The 18,709-nt window shown below is 52.2% G+C and overlaps 1 protein-coding gene across 1 annotated transcript; it reads left to right on the top strand.

The window, feature by feature from the left end:
• The first annotated feature begins 10,243 nt into the window (after positions 1 to 10,243).
• EPOP (elongin BC and polycomb repressive complex 2 associated protein) lies at positions 10,244 to 13,544 on the top strand. The gene has a single exon (XM_039476418.2). It carries the CDS (start codon positions 10,758 to 10,760, stop codon positions 11,895 to 11,897), a length of 1,140 nt encoding a protein of 379 aa, XP_039332352.1. The 5' UTR covers positions 10,244 to 10,757; the 3' UTR covers positions 11,898 to 13,544.
• The last annotated feature ends 5,165 nt before the right edge of the window (positions 13,545 to 18,709 follow it).

Genomic DNA, 18,709 nt, shown 5'->3' with positions numbered 1-18,709 from the left:
GCAGACGCAGCTACTGATATCTGGAGGCTGATTTTCTTTTCCTTTTTTTTTTTTTTTTTTTTTGGTATTGTAAAATTGTATTTATTGACTTGTAAATATATTTGCAACATATCGTTTGATGAAAACATAAAGTAACAGAACAATATGTGTAGTATAATGCCATTTTTTTTTTTTTTTTTTTTTGAGACGGAGTTTTGCTCTTGTCACCCAGGCTGGAGTGCAATGGCGCGATCTCGGCTCACCACAACCTCCGCCTCCTGGATTCAGGCAATTCTCCTGCCTCAGCCTCCTGAGTAGCTGGGATTACAGGCACGCGCCACCATGCCCAGCTAATTTTTTGTATTTTTAGTAGAGACGGGGTTTCACCATGTTGACCAGATTGGTCTCGATCTCTCGACCTTGTGATCCACCCGCCTCGGCCTCCCAAAGTGCTGGGATTACAGGCTTGAGCCACCGCGCCCGGCCAGTATAATGCCATTTTTTTCTAGCAATGAAATATTCTATAAAAGTCTGCTTGGGGGCCGGGCGCAGTAGCTCAAGCCTGTAATCCCAGCACTTTGGGAGGCCGAGGCGGGTGGATCACGAGGTCAAGAGATCAAGACCATCCTGGTCAACAAGGTGAAACCCCGTCTCTACTAAAAATACAAAAAATTAGCTGGGCATGGTGGTGCGTGCCTGTAATCCCAGCTACTCAGGAGGCTGAGACAGGAGAATTGCCTGAACCCAGGAGGCGGAGGTTGCGGTGAGCCGAGATGGCGCCATTGCACTCCAGCCTGGGTAACAAGAGCGAAACTCCGTCTCAAAAAAAAAAAAAAAAAAAAAAAAAAAAAAGTCTGCTTGGATATACCATCAGATGTTAATAGATGGAGGCTGATTTTCATGTCTTCTGTTCTCCCCTGGGAAGGTTGTTTATGGAAAACCTCCTTGTCAAAGTGTGTAAAAATAAAGTATTGCTATATCCTAAAAAAAAAAAAAAAAAAAAATAGAATCCTTATAGAAATACGTATTGAAATATTTAGGAATGGGGCCGGGCGCAGTGACTCAAGCCTGTAATCCCTGCACTTTGGGAGGCCGAGGCGGGTGGATCACGAGGTCAAGAGATCGAGACCATCCTGGTCAACATGGTCAAACCCCATCTCTACTAAAAATACAAAAAAGTAGCTGGGCATGGTGGCGCGTGCCTGTAATCCCAGCTACTCAGGAGGCTGAGGCAGGAGAATTGCCTGAACCCAGGAGGCGGAGGTTGCGGTGAGCTGAGATCGCACCATTGCACTCCAGCCTGGGTAACAAGAGCGAAACTCCATCTCAAAAAAAAAAAAAAAGAAAAGAAATATTTAGGCATGAAATTATGTGATGTCTGGGATTTGCCTAAAAGTAACATGGGGTTTGTTGTAGGCTGGGCACAGTGTGTCAGGCCTGTAATCCCAACACTTTGGGAGGCCGAGGTAGGAGAATTGCTTGAGCCCAGGAGTTTGAGACCAGCCTAGGCAACACAGTGAAACCCTGCATCTACAAAAAATACAAAAATTAGATGCACGTGATGGCACACATCTGTAGTCCCAGCTACCCGAGTGGCTGAGGCTTGAGAATTGCTTGAACCCAGACAGCAGAGATTATAAGCAGTGAGCTGAGATCATGTCTCTCCACTCCAGCCTGGGTTACAGAGCAAGATCTGTCTTAAAAAATAAAACAAAGCAAAACAAAATAATATGAGGTGTGTTCTATATCTTCTATTTTTGCTTCTTTTTCTTTTTTTCTTTTTTTGAGACAGAGTCTCACTCTGTCACCCAGGCTGGAGTGCAATGGCATGATCACAACCTCGACTCACTGCAACCTCCGCCTCCCGGGTGCAAGCAATTCTCCCACCTCAGCCTCCCGAGTAGCTGGAGTTCCAGACACGCACCACAACACCCAGCTAATTGTTTTTGTATTTTCAGTAGAGACTGGTTTTCACCATGTTGGCCAGGCTGGTCTGGAACTCCTGACCTCAAGTGATCCACCCGATTCGGCCTCCCAAAGTGCTGGGATTACAGGCGTGAGCCACCAGGTCTGGCCATTGTTCTACAATACATCTTAATTGTGGTAACATGGGCATATTCCTTTGTCAAAACGATTTCAATTGTACACTTAAAATGTGCATTTTATTATGTAAATCATTCCTCAATAAAATTGTGTTGTTTTTGATACAGGGTCTCTCTCTGTCACCCAGGCTGGAACACAGGGGTGACTTCAGCTCACTGCAGCCTGAACCTCCCTGAGGCTCAAGGGATCCTCCCACCTCCGTCCCCTGAGTAGCTGGGACTAGCTAATTTATGTGTTGTTGTTTTTGTTTTTCGTTTCGGTAGAGGTGCAGCTTCACCATGCTGCCCAGGCTGGTCTCGAACTCCTGGGCTCTAACAATCTGCTACCCTCAGCCTTTCAAAATGCTGAGATTATAAGCATGAACCGTCATACTGGCCACCTTGATTTTTTTTTTTTTTTGAGATGGAGTGTTGCTCTTGTTACCCAGGCTGGAGTGCAATGGTGCCATCTCAGCTCACCGAAACCTCCGCCTCCTGGGTTCAGGCAATTCTCCTGCCTCAGCCTCCTGAGTAGCTGGGATTACAGGCACGCACCACCATGCCCAGCTACTTTTTTGTATTTTTAGTAGAGACGGGGTTTCACCATGTTGACCAGGATGGTCTCGATCTCTTGACCTCGTGATCCACCCGCCTCAGCCTCCCAAAGTGCTGGGATTACAGGCTTGAGCCACTGCGCCCGGCGATTTTTTTTTTTCTTTAAGTGAGAAAGTAGGTGGGTAAGAATGAAGCAAAATTGAATGAGTTGTTAAGTGTTGAAGCTCGGTATTGAGTACTCAGAGGTTAATTATATTTCTTTGTTTACATTTGCATAGGTTTGAATTTTCCATCATATAATACCTTTTGATTGCGTGAGGGAAGATGCTATTCATGTTTTACAAATAAGGAAACTAAACCTTCTGGAGGTTAAGTAATCGCCCCAAAGTCACAGAGCTGGTAAAATGATGAGTCTGGACTCAGATGAAATGTGAATGGACTCATCTGAGTCCAGAACTGAAGCTATTAACCCTGGGTGCAAATTCCCAGAGGAGATACAGAAACGTGGGTTTATACTAGGGAGTGATGAAGCCCTGTTGACTTAGGGAATTCTGGGAGCAAGAAGGGTTAAAGTGATGGTGGCCAGGGTGTGGCAGGGTGGAGAAATGGCTTCCCTCTTGGATTCATTGTTGTGGGGTAGCCTAGTGGTTACCAGTGTGGACTTAGGACCCAGCTACCTGGGTTTGGGTTCTGGCTCTGCCACTTGCTAGCAGTGTGACTTGGGCAAGTCACTTAACTTCTCTCCCTCAATGTCTTCATTTATATCATGGATTTTTAATTTTTAATTTGTTTTTTGAAACAGTCTCATTCTGTCGTCCAAGCTGGAGTACAGTGGCACAATCTTGGCTCACCGCAGCCTTCACCTCCCTGGTTCAAGCAATTCTTTTTCTTTTTCCACACATTAATCTCACACTAACTTCAAGGTTCAAGCAATTCTCATGCCTCAGCCTCCCAAGAATCTGGGTAGCTGGGATTACAGGTACACACCACCACACCTGGCTAATTTTTTATTTATTTAATTATTTTTATTTATTTATTTTTTTGGAGACGGAGTTTCGCTCTTGTTACCCAGGCTGGAGTGCAATGGCGCGATCTCGGCTCACCGCAACCTCCGCCTCCTGGGTTCAGGCAATTCTCCTGCCTCAGCCTCCTGAGTAGCTGGGATTACAGGCACACACCACCATGCCCAGCTAATTTTTTGTATTTTTAGTAGAGACGGGGTTTCACCTTGTTGACCAGGATGGTCTCGACCTCTCGACCTTGTGATCCACCCGCCTCGGCCTCCCAAAGTGCTGGGATTACAGGCTTGAGCCACCGCGCCCGGCCCTATTTTTTAATTTTTTTAGTAGAGGCAGGGGTTTCACCATGTTGGCCAGGCTGGTCTCGAACTCCTGACCTCAGGTTATCTGCCCACCTCGGCCTCCTGAAGTGCTAGGATTATAGGCATAGCCTCCTGAGTAGCTGAGACTTCAGGCACAGACCACCACTCCTAGCTTATTTTTGTATTTTGAAGAGATGGGGTTTCACCATGTTCCCCAGGCTGGTCTCAAACTCCTGGCCTCAAGCCATCAGTCTGCCTTGGCCTCCTAAAGTGCTGAGACTACAGCTGTGAGCTATCATTCTCAGCCTTGGCAGCTTTTTTCTTTTTCTTTTTTGGTGCCATGACTCGGATGGCAGCTTTTAAAAGAGTTGGGCATGGTGGCTTATGCCTGTAATCCCAGCACTTTGGGAAGCTCAGGCGGGAGGATCCTTTGAGCCTAGGAGTTTGAGACCAGCCTGGGCAATATAGTAAGACCATGTCTCACAAATTTTTTTTTAAAAAATTAGCTGGGCATGGTGGCTCAGGCCTGTGGTCTCACCACACAGAAGGCTGAGGCAGGAGGATCTCTTGAGCCCAGGAGGCTGAGGCTGCAGCGAGCCATGATTGTGCCACTGCACTCCAGCCTGAGTGACAGTGAGACCCTGTCTCAAAAAAAAAAAAAAAAAAAGGTTAAACATAAATGTAAGATATGATTCAGCAATTCCACTCTTAACTGTCTACTTAGGAGAAATAAAAAGATGCATTCACAAAAGACTTGTATAGCAATGTTCATAACAGTATTGTAGATAATAGCCAAAAAGGGCAAACCACCCAAATGTGATTAGATGAACAAAATGTGGCATATCCATGCAACACACTACTACTCAGCAATAAAAAGGAATAGGTCAAGCTTGGTGGCTCACTCCTGTAATTCCTGGACTTTGGGAGGCTGAAGTGGGCGGATCACCTGAGGTCAGGAGTTTGAGACCAGTCTGATCAACATGGAGAAACTCCATCTCTACTAAAAATACAAAATTAGCCAGGCATGGTGGCACATTCCTATAATCCCAGCTACTTGGGAGGCTGAGGCAGGAGGATTGCTTGAACCTGGGAGGCAGAGGTTGTGGTGAGCCAAGATTGTGCCATTGCACTCCAGCCTGAGCAACAAGAGTGAAACTGCATCTCAAAAAAAAAAAAAGGAACCGACTACCAATACATGCTACAACACAGGTAAACCTCAGAAACACTATGCTTTTGTGAAGCCAGATGCAAAAGACCACATTATTGCATGATTCCATTTATATAAAATATCCAGAAAAGGGAGTTCTATGGAGACAGAAAGTAGATTAGTCACCCAGGGCTGGGGATGGGAATCAAGAGCTACAAGTGGGGAGGAGGAGACTTAACAAGCAATGTTCTAAAACTGGATTGTGGGGCCGGGTGTGTTGGCTCATGCCTGTAATCTCAGCACTTCAGGAGGCCAAGGTAGGTGGATCACCTGAGGTCAGGAGTTCGAGATCAGCCTGGCCAACATGGTGAAACCCTGTCTCTACTAAAAATACAAATATTAGCCAGGTGTGGTGGCACATGCCTGTAGTCCCATCTACTTGGGAGACTGAGGCAGGAGAATTGCTTAAACCTGTGGGGCAGAGGCTGCAATGAGCCAAGATTGTGCCATTGCACTCCAGCCTGGAAGACAAAGTGAAACTTTGTCTCAAGAAAAATCCTGGCCGGGCGCGGTGGCTCAAGCCTGTAATCCCAGCACTTTGGGAGGCCGAGGTGGGTGGATCACGAGGTCGAGAGATCGAGACCATCCTGGTCAACATGGTGAAACCCCGTCTCTACTAAAAATACAAAAAACTAGCTGGGCGGCCGGGCGCGGTGGCTCAAGCCTGTAATCCCAGCACTTTGGGAGGCCGAGGTGGGTGGATCACGAGGTCGAGAGATCGAGACCATCCTGGTCAACATGGTGAAACCCCGTCTCTACTAAAAATACAAAAAACTAGCTGGGCGTGGTGGCGCATGCCTGTAATCCCAGCTACTCAGGAGGCTGAGGCAGGAGAATTGCCTGAACCCAGGAGGCGGAGGTTGCGGTGAGCCGAGATCGCGCCATTGCACTCCAGCCTGGGTAACAAGAGCGAAACTCCGTCTCAAAAAAAAAAAAAAAAAAAAAAAGAAAAATCCTGCCGGGCACGGTGGCAGGTGCCTATAGTCCCAGCTACTCGGGAGGCTGAGGCTGGAGGATGGCTTGAGCCCAGAAGTTCTCAGCTGTATGCGCTATGCCGATTAGGTGTCTGCACTAAGTTCGACGTGAATATGGTGACCTCCCGGGAGTGGGGGACCACCAGGTTGCCTAAGGAGTGATAAACCAAACCGGCCCAGGTCGGAACAGAGCAGGTCAAAACTCCCGTGTTGATCAGTGGTGGGATCGTGCCTGTGAATAGCCACAGCATGAGCAACATAGCAAGACCCTGTCTCTCCAAAAAAAAAAAAAAAAAAAAAACAGAAAACAAAAATGATTATGATGATGGTTACATAACTGCAAATTTAATAAAAATCATTGAATTGGACACTTAAAATGGGTTATGTGTGGTATGTTCATTTTTTTTTTTTTTTTTTTTTTGAGACGGAGTTTCGCTCTTGTTACCCAGGCTGGAGTGCAATGGCGCGATCTCGGCTCACCGCAACTTCTGCCTCCTGGGTTCAGGCAATTCTCCTGCCTCAGCCTCCTGAGTAGCTGGGATTACAGGCACGCACCACCATGCCCAGCTATTTTTTTTGTATTTTTAGTAGAGACGGGGTTTCACCATGTTGACCAGGATGAACATACGCGCCCGGCCGGTATGTTCATTTTTAAAAATAGTGTCTAGCCGGGCGCGGTGGCTCAAGCCTGTAATCCCAGCACTTTGGGAGGCCGAGGCGGGTGGATCACGAGGTCGAGAGATCGAGACCATCCTGGTCAACGTGGTGAAACCCAGTCTCTACTAAAAATACAAAAAATTAGCTGGGCATGGTGGCACATGCCTGTAGTCCCAGCTACTCAGGAGGCTGAGGCAGGAGAATTGCCTGAACCCAGGAGGCGGAGGTTGCGGTGAGCCGAGATCGCGACATTGCACTCCAGCCTGGGTAACAAGAGCAACACTCTGTCTCAAAAAAAAAAAAAAAAATAAAAATAAATAAAAAATAAATAGTGTCTATTCTTTTTCTTTTTCTTTTTCTTTTTTTTTTTGAGATGGAGTCTCCACTGTCACCTGGGCTGGAGAGCAATGGCACAATCTCAGCTCACTGCAACCTCTGCCTCCTGGGTTCACAGGATTCGCCTCAGCCTCTCGAGTAGCTGGGATTACAGGTGCCCACCACCACACCTGGCTATTTTTTTTGTATTTTTAGTAGGGACAGGGTTTAACTATGTTGGCCAGACTGATCTCGAACTCCTGACCTTGCGATCCCCCTGCCTCGGCCTTTCAAAGTGCTGGGATTACCAGTGCGAGCCACCGTGCCCGGCCAAAAAATAAAAAGCATCTATTTCATAGGCTGTTATGGGAATTAAGCGACATCTGATTCTTTTTTTTTTTTTTTTCAACTTTTTTTTTTTTTAAAGGCGGGGTTTCACCATGTTGGTCAGGCTGGTCTTGAACTCCCGACCTCAGGTGATCCACCTGCCTTGGCCTCCAAAGTGCTTGGGTTACAGGCGTGAGCCACTACGCCCGGCCAGCGATGTCCGGTTCTTAGAAGAGAGGGTGGCATGTAGTAAATACTACAGAGGTTCAGAGGTTACTATGGGGTTGGACGTCTAGGGTGCAGTTCTCCAGAAAAGGCAACTAGGCAGGTCTCCTGCTCCCAAATCCTTGAACACAGTCCTTACTGCTCCAGATGAGAACTAGATGGGCCAAGGAAAGGAACAGGCTGCTTCTGGGTCCAGAGGGGTCCTTTCTAGCCCTCACTCTGGAGGTGTTAGATGGGACCTGGCATCCAGTCTAGTCCCTCTTTTTCTCCTAGAGGAGGAGAGGCTCCTGAGAAGGGTGTTGCCGCCTTCATCCCAGGCTGAGGATGGGGTCGAGTGTCCTCTACCGGGGGAAATAGTAATTGCAGCAGCAGGGCCTGCCCATGTGAGTCCTGGTGACTGCTCCCATCATGTTTCAACCCTCCCGACAATGTGAGTAAGCCACTTTTGTCCCCTTTTCACCGATAAGAACATTGAGACTTAGAGTGTCTAGGTGACCTGCCCAGGGTCGCACAGCAGCATCCCCTGTCCAGGCCATCGAGGGTGGCTTGATGTCCTCGGGTCCTTTCAGCTGGAGAGGCATTCACACCATCCCCTACTGTTTGTAGAGTGATTCCATCCTTGAGTCTATATTCTGGGTGCCTGATGAGAGGAAGGGGAAGTAGGGAAAGTGGAGGCAGAGGGAAGGACTCACAATCATAATGACTCCTCAAACTCACAAGGGGAAGGGAGAGCTGGCAGCTTTTGGAGGCAGATAAAGAAGAGGTCATTGATTTGCAGTTATGCAATAGTCACTCATTTATTCGTACCCATCACTTTCTTGGGCATTCTCTCCTTGTGTCAACACTGTGCTAGGCACCGGAGTGCAAGTAGGAACTGCTGTTCAGGATGAGTCCTCGGCACTGTCCTGCATGAAAATCATCCTTCCAGAAGGGTGTGTGTGTGTGTGTGTGCGCGCGCGCGCGTGTGTGCATGCACGTGCATGTGTGTGCATGCGTGTGTGTGTGTGTGTGTGTGTGTGTGTAGAGGTGGGCTTTTCACGCAATTATGAGCCCTAGTGTCTAGACCCAGCTCAGCTTCATGACTTGGCAGGACCCCAGGATCCCCCCTCATGACAGCCACCCTGGAGAGCTCTTCTGCAGAAGATGTTAGGGGATGAGTGTTTCGAGCAATGAACACAACATCTCCTCCTTCCTCAAACCCTAGCTCCATCTAGGGGCTTTAATTCTGGACTCGAGGTGAGGGAGGCAGACCCACCTTACCACTGTCCTCCCAGATGTTATTTGATGACACATAGGGAAACTACACCTCTGTTGTCACTGCTAGAAGGGCCAGGAGGCAAGCTGCATCATTTTGTCCTCTTTTCTGAAACTCTCTCTTGTCTTGGCCCCAGAAGAAATTTTTCTCTTGGCTGCCCCCTGCCAGCATTGTTCCACACCTTTACCTCAAGTCATCAAACCAATCTCTAAATTGCCACAGATAGGAAACAGCAGTATTCCGTTACCCTGATTTTTATCGAGAGAAATATCCCAGGGATTCATTCATACACTCACTTGTTCATTCATTCATTCACACATATTGATTGAGCACCTATTACATCTTGGCCACTGATCTAGGCAGTGGGGATGCACCAGTGATCAAGACAAAGTTCTCATCGGCTCATTTCCAGACTAATGGGAGAGACAGACACTAAAGAATAAATCCATGTACAGACTTTTATGTAACAGTAAGCTATGCAGAAACTAAAGAAGGTTAAGGGGCTAGACAGGTTGAGGGTGTGTGCTGCATTATCAGAATTTGTAACGGGAATTCACTTTTTCTTTATTTTCCTTGGGGGAGATGAGAGTCAGGGTCTGTGTGCGCCCTCCTCTGGCTTTTTCAATCTATTTGGCAGACAGATCAAGCCTCAGAGGACAGCATCCTGGGATTGGGGGTCAGGGGCTGCAGAGCCAGCCTCTCAGAATCTAGTTGAGGCGGAGTATTTAGATACTGCATCAGAGAAATGGAAACAGGTACTGAGACAGCCTATTTATCGGCTACCGTGGGTGTAACAACACTACCCCGCTCCCAAATTTATTTTTTTCTTTGTTCATCTTGCAAGTACTGAATTCGTAAGTACTTATACATTATAGCATTTTTTTGAGCCTAGTACTGTGTGCCACGCACTGTTTTAGAGGCCCCGGGACAGAGAGGTAAGTAACATTCTCGGCTAGCTAGAGTCCCTGCTGCGCAAAGCTTCTAAACAGCCATCGCTTCATTTCATCTTTGCCCTCAGCATTATTTTGGAGATTCATCTACGTTGATTCACATAGCCCTTTTACCCCAAGAGGGCACAAATGAACCGTCCCATTTTACAGATGCGAAACCGTGACGGCTCGGGAAAAAGCGAGTTGCTTTGCGACGAAGAAATACCAGGACGCCACCGGGCCACGTGCGGCGGCGCATCTGGCCCCTCGCGATCCCACCCGCGCACGCTCCCTCCCGCGCTCCCTCCCAGCCGCCGCCGCGCCGGGTCCACGTGTGTGTGTCTGTGTGCGGAATGGGGACGGGGGCGGCGCCGCCGGAGGGGTGGGGTCGGGGCTAACGTCACGGGCGGTGCGGCCCAATCAGCGTTGGGCTCGCGGCCCCGGCGCTGGTATTGGGGCAGCGAGGGGGCAGTTCTCTATAACGCGGTCTCCGGGAGCCAGCGGGGAAGAAAGAAGCCGAGCGGGCGGAAGGCGCCCTCCCCGCCGCCTGGGCCCGGGCACCGGGTGCCGGGCCCGGGGTCCTTCCCGCCTCCCGCGGCCGCCGGCCGCTTTGTTTCCCCTGCCTTTGCGCTTTGGGCGACTGGAGAGGGGCTCCCCCCTGGGCTGCGAAGGGGACGCGGCGGCAGAAGGGCGACCGACCGCGCCGGGACTCGCAGGGACCCAGGAGTCCGGCCGCCGGGAGGGCCGCGTGACGAGAGCGAAGAGGGAGCCCGAGCTCTGCGGTCCCGGGTGGCGGGCCGGGGGCGCCCGTGAGCAGAGACCTCCCCGTCGACGGGGGGCGATGTTCCCCTCGCCCGTGGGCTCTTCGGGCAGCCAGGGCGTCCCGCCGCTGGGACCCGGACCCCCTCAGTGGGCACCTCTCAGACTGCTCCATGGAGACCCTGTGCCCCGCGTCCCGCCTGGCAGTGCCGGCGTCCCCGCGAGGGTCGCCCTGCTCCCCCACGCCCCGGAAGCCGCGTCGGGGAACCCAGGAATTCTCTCCGCTGTGCCTGCGTGCCCTCGCCTTCTGCGCCCTTGCCAAGCCCCGAGCGTCCTCTCTGGGCCCGGGGCCTGGGGAAGTGGCGGCGCGGCCCGCCGTGCTGCGGGGCCCTCACGCCCCCCTGCGCCCCGGCGGCTGGGCCGCAGATGGCCTGAAGCACCTCGGGGCCCCGACCAGGCGGCCCGGCGATCTTAACACTGCGGCCGGCGAGGATGCGGACGTCGCAGCGTGTCCCCGCCGCGAAGAGGAGGAAGAGGGCGGAGGCGGTTTCCCGCACTTCGGCGTTCGCTCCTGTGCACCTCCGGGCCGCTGCCTGGCGCCCCCGCGCCCTCGGGAATCTCCGACCGGCTTCGCCTCGGCCCCGCCTCGTCCGGCCCCGGGTCTCCAGCCTCAGCGTGGCCCAGCCGCCAGCCCGCCTCGGGAGCCCAGTTCCCGGCCTCCGTCGCCACCTGCGGGCCTCTCCACCGAGCTGACGGGCCCCGGGGCGGCGCCGGGGCCGTTCCTACCCTGCCAGCCTGTAGAAGTCGATGGAAACCCCCCGCCGGCTTCCCCCGAGCCTCCGGCCGCCAGCCCCTCGACGGCCAGCACGGCTCCGGCCGCACCCGCACATCTCCGCCAGGAACATTTCGATCGTCTGATCCGCCGGTCGAAACTTTGGTGTTACGCAAAGGGCTTCGCCTTGGACACTCCGAGTTTGCGCCGGGGGCCAGAGCGGCCGCCTTCGAAAGGGGCGGCCCGGGGAGCCGCCAAGAAACGCCGGCGGCCGGCGCCCCCTCCGCGCACCGCGCAGCCCCGCCGCCCTGCACCGACGCTCCCCACCACGAGCACCTTCAGCCTCCTCGACTGCTTCCCCTGCCCCCCGGCCCTGGTGGTGGGGGAAGACGGAGACCTAAAGCCGGCATCCTCGCTTCGCCTCCAGGGAGACTCTAAGCCCCCGCCCGCCCACCCGCTGTGGAGGTGGCGGATGGGGGGTCCCGCTGTCCCTGAGCCCCCTGGCCTCAAATTCTGGGGGATCAACATGGATGAAAGCTGACCGAGGAACTTTTACCAAAGGGGAAAAGTTGGGACCGTAGCCAAACCGCCGGCTTGAGGAGGGAGCCCCGTTTCTCACATTTGTCCCCTTCCTTTACATTTTAGGAGCTGTGGGCAGAGGGACTTCAAATGACAGTGATCTTCATTCAAGCACCTAAGTGGTGGGGGTGACAGCCCCTCCCCCTCCTCCTTTGCCGAGGAACCCAGGGCTGGAGTCAGGAGAAGGCTTAAGCAAAAAAGGCTAGGACACAGATTCTAATCCCTGCCCCCTTCCATCTCGGACCGTTGGGGGCAGGGCCTGTACCCCAGTGGGAGCAAAGGAGGCCAGCGCTCAAAGACAACCCCCCCCCCCAACAAAAAGGGAGAGGAGAGAGACCTCGGTGATGGACAAACCGGTTGTTACAGTGTCTGCGGGCGAGCCTCGGGTGCGGGGGCTGTGGTGGGGGTGGGGAGGTGATTGGCAGCTCCCTGGGGGCATCCCCCACCCCCACTGTCCAGGCCTTTAACCCTTTGCTCCCCTCAGGCCTTCTCTAAAGCTCCAAGCACCGCTGGAGCCTTTAATGGGTGAGGGAGCTTGGGTAAGAGGAAGATCACCTCCTTCCTGTCGCCTTTCGAGGGCCCCTCAAGTGCAGGTGGCCCCTAATTGATGAGATCTTCAGTCTCCGCCGCCGCCGTTTCCCTTTGGTCCAGTTTTGGAGTTGCCTTTTTTTTCCTTATTTGGTTACCAAGTATAAGGTCTGGCCTGTGAGAGATTCCCCACAACCTTGATTAGTCAGCCCCCTCCCTCAACTTACTCCCCTTAGGGTGGGTAGGGCCGAGGGACCTCCTTTCCTGGAAAGTGCTTCACTTCGCCTGGGGAAGGGGCTAGACACGGTCCCAGGGAAAGTAATAGAAGGTGGAAGAAATCAAAATCAGACCAAACAAGTCGCCTTTCGAGGGCCTCCACCGATTTATGGATGAGAGGGGGTGGAGGTGGAGGGCAGGCCCGACTCCTTTCTTTGGATACCTAAACTCGGCCCCCTTAAAGAGTGGAAACAAAACAAGCTGTGCTCTGCAGAGGTGGTAAATGAGAGGTCTCTTGGTCTAACTGCACGAGCCCCCTGGGGTTTGAAGGGGCAAAGTTTGAGTCTAGATAGGACCTGGGCTGAGGTGCCTTCAGCTTCCCCCGGGACACCCCAGCCTCAGGCCTTTCGGGAGTTGTCAGGTCTGATGGATCCGAAGCGGGCAGGGCCAGGAGATTAGGTTTGGGGTCAGAGGGTCTGTTTTCCAGGGGAGGGGTGAGTTAGGCCTGAATCATGCCGTCCAGCTAGGAGGATCTTGAGTCTGGGTTAGAAGCGCTTTCTTCTCCACCCAGGTGAGGTCAGGGGAGGTTAGATCTTAGGAAGATGGCAGGTTGAGGTGTGAAGGAAAGCTGGGGCTTTTGGATCTCTCGAACCACTGAGAGACCCAGTGCCCCTTCCGCCCCGCACCAGTGAACAGCATCCCTTCTTCCCCCGAAGGCGAGGTGAGAGAGGAACAATTCCCAAGCTGGGGAAGGACTTGTCTCCTTTTCTGTGAAAATGCTTTGTAAAAAGTTGTTATTGTTTGCATAGAGCAGATTCTGGACGAAAACTGTTTTGGACCATAAAAGTTTTGTTTGTCTTAAAAACTGTCTCCTTTCATTTTTCTTTCCCCCGGGGTGAGGGTGGGGGTGGGGTGGGTGGGCGTGGGGTGGGCACTACTCTCTTTTTCCTTAACATCTGGCCTTTGTGAACCCTGCTGACCTCCCCTCCCCCTCCAGCTGTGTTGTGGGAGGAGGAGGAAGGAGGGGTGGAGGAGTGCCTTCCACCCTGTACTTCGGGGGTCTCCATCTTATTTTGCCCCCCAAGAATGGAGATCGGGAGAAAGAAGGCAGACGCAAGGGGTGGGGAGGGAATCGCCGTGAAGAGGGGGTGCTGTTAGGAGAAGTCCGGAAAGGCAGATTCCCTGGCTTTCAAAGTTAGTAACGCGCTCGGGGTCAGCGTCGGCCCCACCAGCTTGCCTGGAGCTGGGTAGGGGATGATGGCGTGAGCTCTGGGTGAAGGAGGAAGGGCTGGTGGGCATGAAATACTCTTTTGGACTTTCCTCCTCTTTGGGGCAGGAGGAGATGCTGTGAATTTAGCTGCTTTCCTCCCTGCACCACCTGCCCCCATCCTCATTCCCCCACCCCTGCCAGGCAAGTGAAAGAGTTAAAACTCAACCTGGAAGGGGGAGGGGTGGTGAGTTGAAAAACACACCTCTTGGCCGAATCAGATTTAATTGTCGTTAATTTACAGAATAGGGAATTGCGTTAGTTTTCCAGGGCTGCCATAACAAATTACAACGAACTTGGTGGCTTAAAAAACAGATATTTAAGCATCTGGGTGCAGTGGCTCACGCATGTAATTCCAGCACTTTGAGAGGCTGAGGCAGGCGGATCATGAGGTCAGGAGATCCAGACCATCCTGGCCAACTTGGTGAAACCGCGTCTCTAGTAAAGATACAAAATTAGCCGGGCGTGGTGGCGGGCGCCTGTAGTCCCAGCTACTCGGGAGGCTGAGGCAGGAATTGCTTGAACGTGGGATGGGGGCGTTGCAGTGAGCCGAGATCGCGACACTGCACGCCAGTCTGGCAACAGAGCAAGACTCCGTTTCAAAAACAAACAAACAAAAAACCACAGGTATTTATTATGTTCCATTTGCTGGGGCCAGAAGTCCAAAACTAAGGCATTGCCCCTTCCCATCCTCTTCCAGCTTCTGTGGCCCCAGGTGTTCCTTGGCTTGTGGCTGCAGAGCTCCCATTCTCCCATCATGTGGCCCTCCCCTCTCCTGTCTATCACGAGGACACTTGTCATTGACTTTAGGGCCCACTGGACAGACAATCCAGGATGCTCTCGTCTTGACATCTTAAATTACATTTACAATGACCCTTTTTGCAGGTGAAATCATATTCACAGGTTCTGGGGGAGTGGGGGCTGGGGATTAGGACCTGGACGCACCTTTTTGGGTTCTACCATTCAGGGCACCCCAGACACTAAGTCCCAGGAAAGAAAGAAACTTGCCTAGACTTTCTGGGGGAAGTCAACGGGCTCTGGGTGCTTGGGTTGGAGTAGGGAATAGCGCCCTCCCAAGTGAATAGAAGCGGCCTGGGGAAGGGGGAAGGTGAGCCCTGGCTCTCCCCAGGCTCTGAGCTCCCAGGGATCTGGGACTCCCTCTCCCCCACCAATACTCTGGAGCCCGAGAGAGTCTGAGGAAACCTGCTCTCCCTCCTGGCGTTCTCAGCTCCTGATTCTACCCTTCCCCTCCGCCGGTTTCTTGTCCTCTAGGGCTGGCAGCCACCACCGTGGTTTGTCAGGGATGTGGCGGGGGCAGTCTTAGTTCTGTCTAGGTTTCTAAGCTTTTACAGGGTCAGCTGTTTTCTTCTGTCTCAAAGGGTCTCAGAGGGTCTCCTTTCCCTGTGCCTCTGGGTCTCTGCCCTCCTCTTCAGGGTCTGGCAGGACCCTGAGAGTAAGCCCTCGCTCGCCTCCCCCCTAGTCCAGTCCTGTTTACCGACTCCTTCCTCCTCCTGGGAGCCTCAGCCACCTCCAGCCCCTCTACCTCTGGCCTCTTAGACCTTTGTAGCCTGGCTTCTGCCCCGGAAACTGGCTTTTGTCAAGGTCGGCCAGGACAGCCCCCAACCTCGGTTTCAACAATTGCCTCCCCGCCACCACTCCTGGACTTCTGCACGGCATGTGAAACTGCTGGACACTCACAAGGGTCTCTCTCTCCAAAGGTCCCGCCTCTGTCTTCTTCCGTCTCCTCCTCCTTTTGCCCTCCGGAAGCTTTAACAAGACGGAGCCCCGATGAAGTCTGGTGGTGCCTGCCCTCCGCCCCATCTCCCCACAGGATTCCTTTTCCTCCGCCAGGTCATCGGCTTGCCCCTGTATGGGTAAGTGACTCCCACATGACTGTCCCTGCCTCCTCTCCCTCCAACACCCCTCCTGAGCCTTGGTCCCGCATCTCCACAGGGACAACGGCAGCTCATACTGCCCCTGTCAAAGACCAAGCTCCTGGACCCTGCCCACAGCTCCGGGCCCACGGCAGTCTCCCTGGTCGAGTCCACATTCTGGTTACAGCTCTGCCTTTCTCTCATTATGTCCTCTGGACTCAGCACCTCGAATTCTCAGCTGGGTCCTCCCATTTAACCCACAGCTATTTCCAAGTCTCCTCCTGCTTCTCCTCTCCCGGGTGTCTCCTGTGTCTGTAACCTCCGTCATGCTACAGTGCCCACTACCTCTAGGCTGGACTACTTTACTGCAGTAGCCACCTAACTATTACCAGTTGCCGACGTCTGGTCTTCCCCGATCCGCTCAGATCAGTTTACCTTCTTACTCCGTGGGTCCCCCGATTGTATAAATGCAGCCTCCTTGGCCTGTCATTTGGAGCCCTCTGTGATTTCTCCTTAATCCCCTGCATCCCATCCAACTTGGTTCCCATTACTTTGCTTTATGCTAGTGAAGGTGCTCTTGGTCTACCAGGCTGGAATGCACTTCCTTCCCCAGCACCCCGGCACGCCCCTCCCTGCTTTCTTTACCTTCATTCTCCAGTGCAAAGTCTCCTCTCTCCCATGAAGTCTTTTTTGATTCCCCCAGTTAGATGTGCTCCATGTCACCTCTAGAACCTTTCAATCTTCTGTGTCTGGTAGGAAGGGACCGTGGAGTGTGGAGGACAAGTGTGGCTTTGGAGCCAGACACTCCTGCTCCCATGTCTCTATGGAGAACCTGGATCAGGGGCTAGAGGCAGAACCTTCCTGGCTGAAGCTTTCATTTATTGCCTTGGCCTTAACTGAGAGTCATTGACAAGTAACAACCACTTCGAAATCACTCCTGAAATTGTAAAAACTGCCTGAGAAGCCTGGCAAGGTGGCTTGTGTCTGTAATCCCAGCACTTTGGGAGGCCAAGGCAGGGAGAATCACTTGAGTACAGGAGTTTGAGACCAGCCTGAGCAACATAGGGAGACCCTAACACTATTAAAAAAAAAAAAAAGCTGGGTGTGGTGGTGGTGTGCGCCTGTGGTCCCAACTACTCTGGAGGCTGAAGTGGGACAATTGCTTGGGCCAAGGAGATCAAAGCTGCAGTGAGCCGTGATCCCTCCATTGCAGTGAGCCGTGATCCCTCCATTGCACTCCAGCCTGGGTGACAAAACGAGACCCTGTCTCAAAAACAAAAACAAAAAAACTTCCTGAAAAGACACTGTCCGGTGTGCCAAGTCCCCCTACACTGTATTCATATTTTCTCTAAGATAAAAGTTAGGGTATTGATGACAAAGTGATGATTATTTGTGATTTTTCTTGTGTCTGTCTATCTGTCTAGTCATCTTATATCTCTTGCTTCTTTTTTTTTTTTTTTTTTTTTTTTTTTGAGGCGGAGTTTCGCTCTTGTTACCCAGGCTGGAGTGCAATGGCGCGATCTCAGCTCACCGCAACCTCCGCCTCCTGGGCTCAGGCAATTCTCCTGTCTCGGCCTCCTGAGTAGCTGGGATTACAGGCACGCGCCACCATGCCCAGCTAATTTTTTGTATTTTTAGTAGAGACAGGGTTTCACTATGTTGACCAGGATGGTCTCGATCTCTTGACCTCGTGATCCACCCGCCTCGGCCTCCCAAAGTGCTGGGATTACAGGCTTGAGCCACCGCGCCCGGCCTTTTTTTTTTTTTTTTTTTTTAAAAGATGGGGTTTTACCATGATGGCCAGGCTGGTTTTGAACTCCCAACCTCAGGTAATCCACCCACCTCAGCCTCCCAAAGTGCTAGGATTACAGGCGTGAGCCACCGTGCCCGGCTCTTGCTTCACTTTTTAAGGTCCTGGATCACTGCCTTGGACACAGCAGGCCCCTAATGAATATTTGTCCAATGCATTCTACCCCACCTCCGTTCCTTCTGACCCCTCCACCCTTGTCCAAAGCATTTTTTTTTTTTTTTTTTTGAGATGGAGTTTCGCTCTTGTTACCCAGGCTGGAGTGCAATGGCGCGATCTCAGCTCACCGCAACCTCCGCCTTGCAATTCCCCTGCCTCAGCCTCCTGAGTAGCTGGGATTACAGGCACGCGCCACCATGCCCAGCTAATTTTTTGTATTTTTAGTAGAGACGGGGTTTCACCATGTTGACCAGGATGGTCTCGATCTCTTGATCTCGTGACTCACCTGCCTCAGCCTCCCAAAGTGCTGGGATTACAGGCTTGAGCCACCGCGCCCGGCACCAAAGCATTTTTTAAAAGCCTCATTTAAAGGACTGCACAACAGCTCGACCAGAGACCCTTGGCCAGAATGCAGTTCCAGAGCTTGTCCACTAGATGCTGCTGTCTGCTAGCACCAGAAGGAGGACGGCCGGCTAGAGAAGGGTGGCTTGGGGCGGGGGGAGGGGTGGGAAATTCTCCTAAGCCAGGGAGTGACTTCCTGTCGCGAGGGGGATTGATGTGCAAGAGGTGGTCCCTGCACATAAGGAACTGAAGCAGGGGTCAGGTGTTTTGCAGGCATTATTTTGCTTTCATAACAATAGATTAGTATTTGTTTAGCAGATGAGGAAATGGGACTCAGAATTTAATTAACTTGCCTGAGGTCACACAGCCAGCAGAGGAGCAAAGTTTAGCTCTGGTCTGTCTGACTAGGTTTCCTCCTGAGTGGTTATCATAGCGAGCACTGTAGTGGCATTTCCTTGGAACCAGGCCTTGTTCTCTAGGCTTAGGTGCTCCTGTAATCTTCAGGACACAATATGAGGTAGGTACTATTATTATTATTAATTAATTTATTTATTTTTGAGACGGAGTCTCACTCTGTTGCC

The sequence above is a fragment of the Saimiri boliviensis genome, chromosome 17 (genome assembly GCF_048565385.1).
Source record: "Saimiri boliviensis isolate mSaiBol1 chromosome 17, mSaiBol1.pri, whole genome shotgun sequence".
Classification (NCBI taxonomy): domain Eukaryota; kingdom Metazoa; phylum Chordata; class Mammalia; order Primates; family Cebidae; genus Saimiri; species Saimiri boliviensis.
Note: the sequence above shows the minus strand (reverse complement) of the source record. Positions and strands in the feature narration are given on the sequence as shown.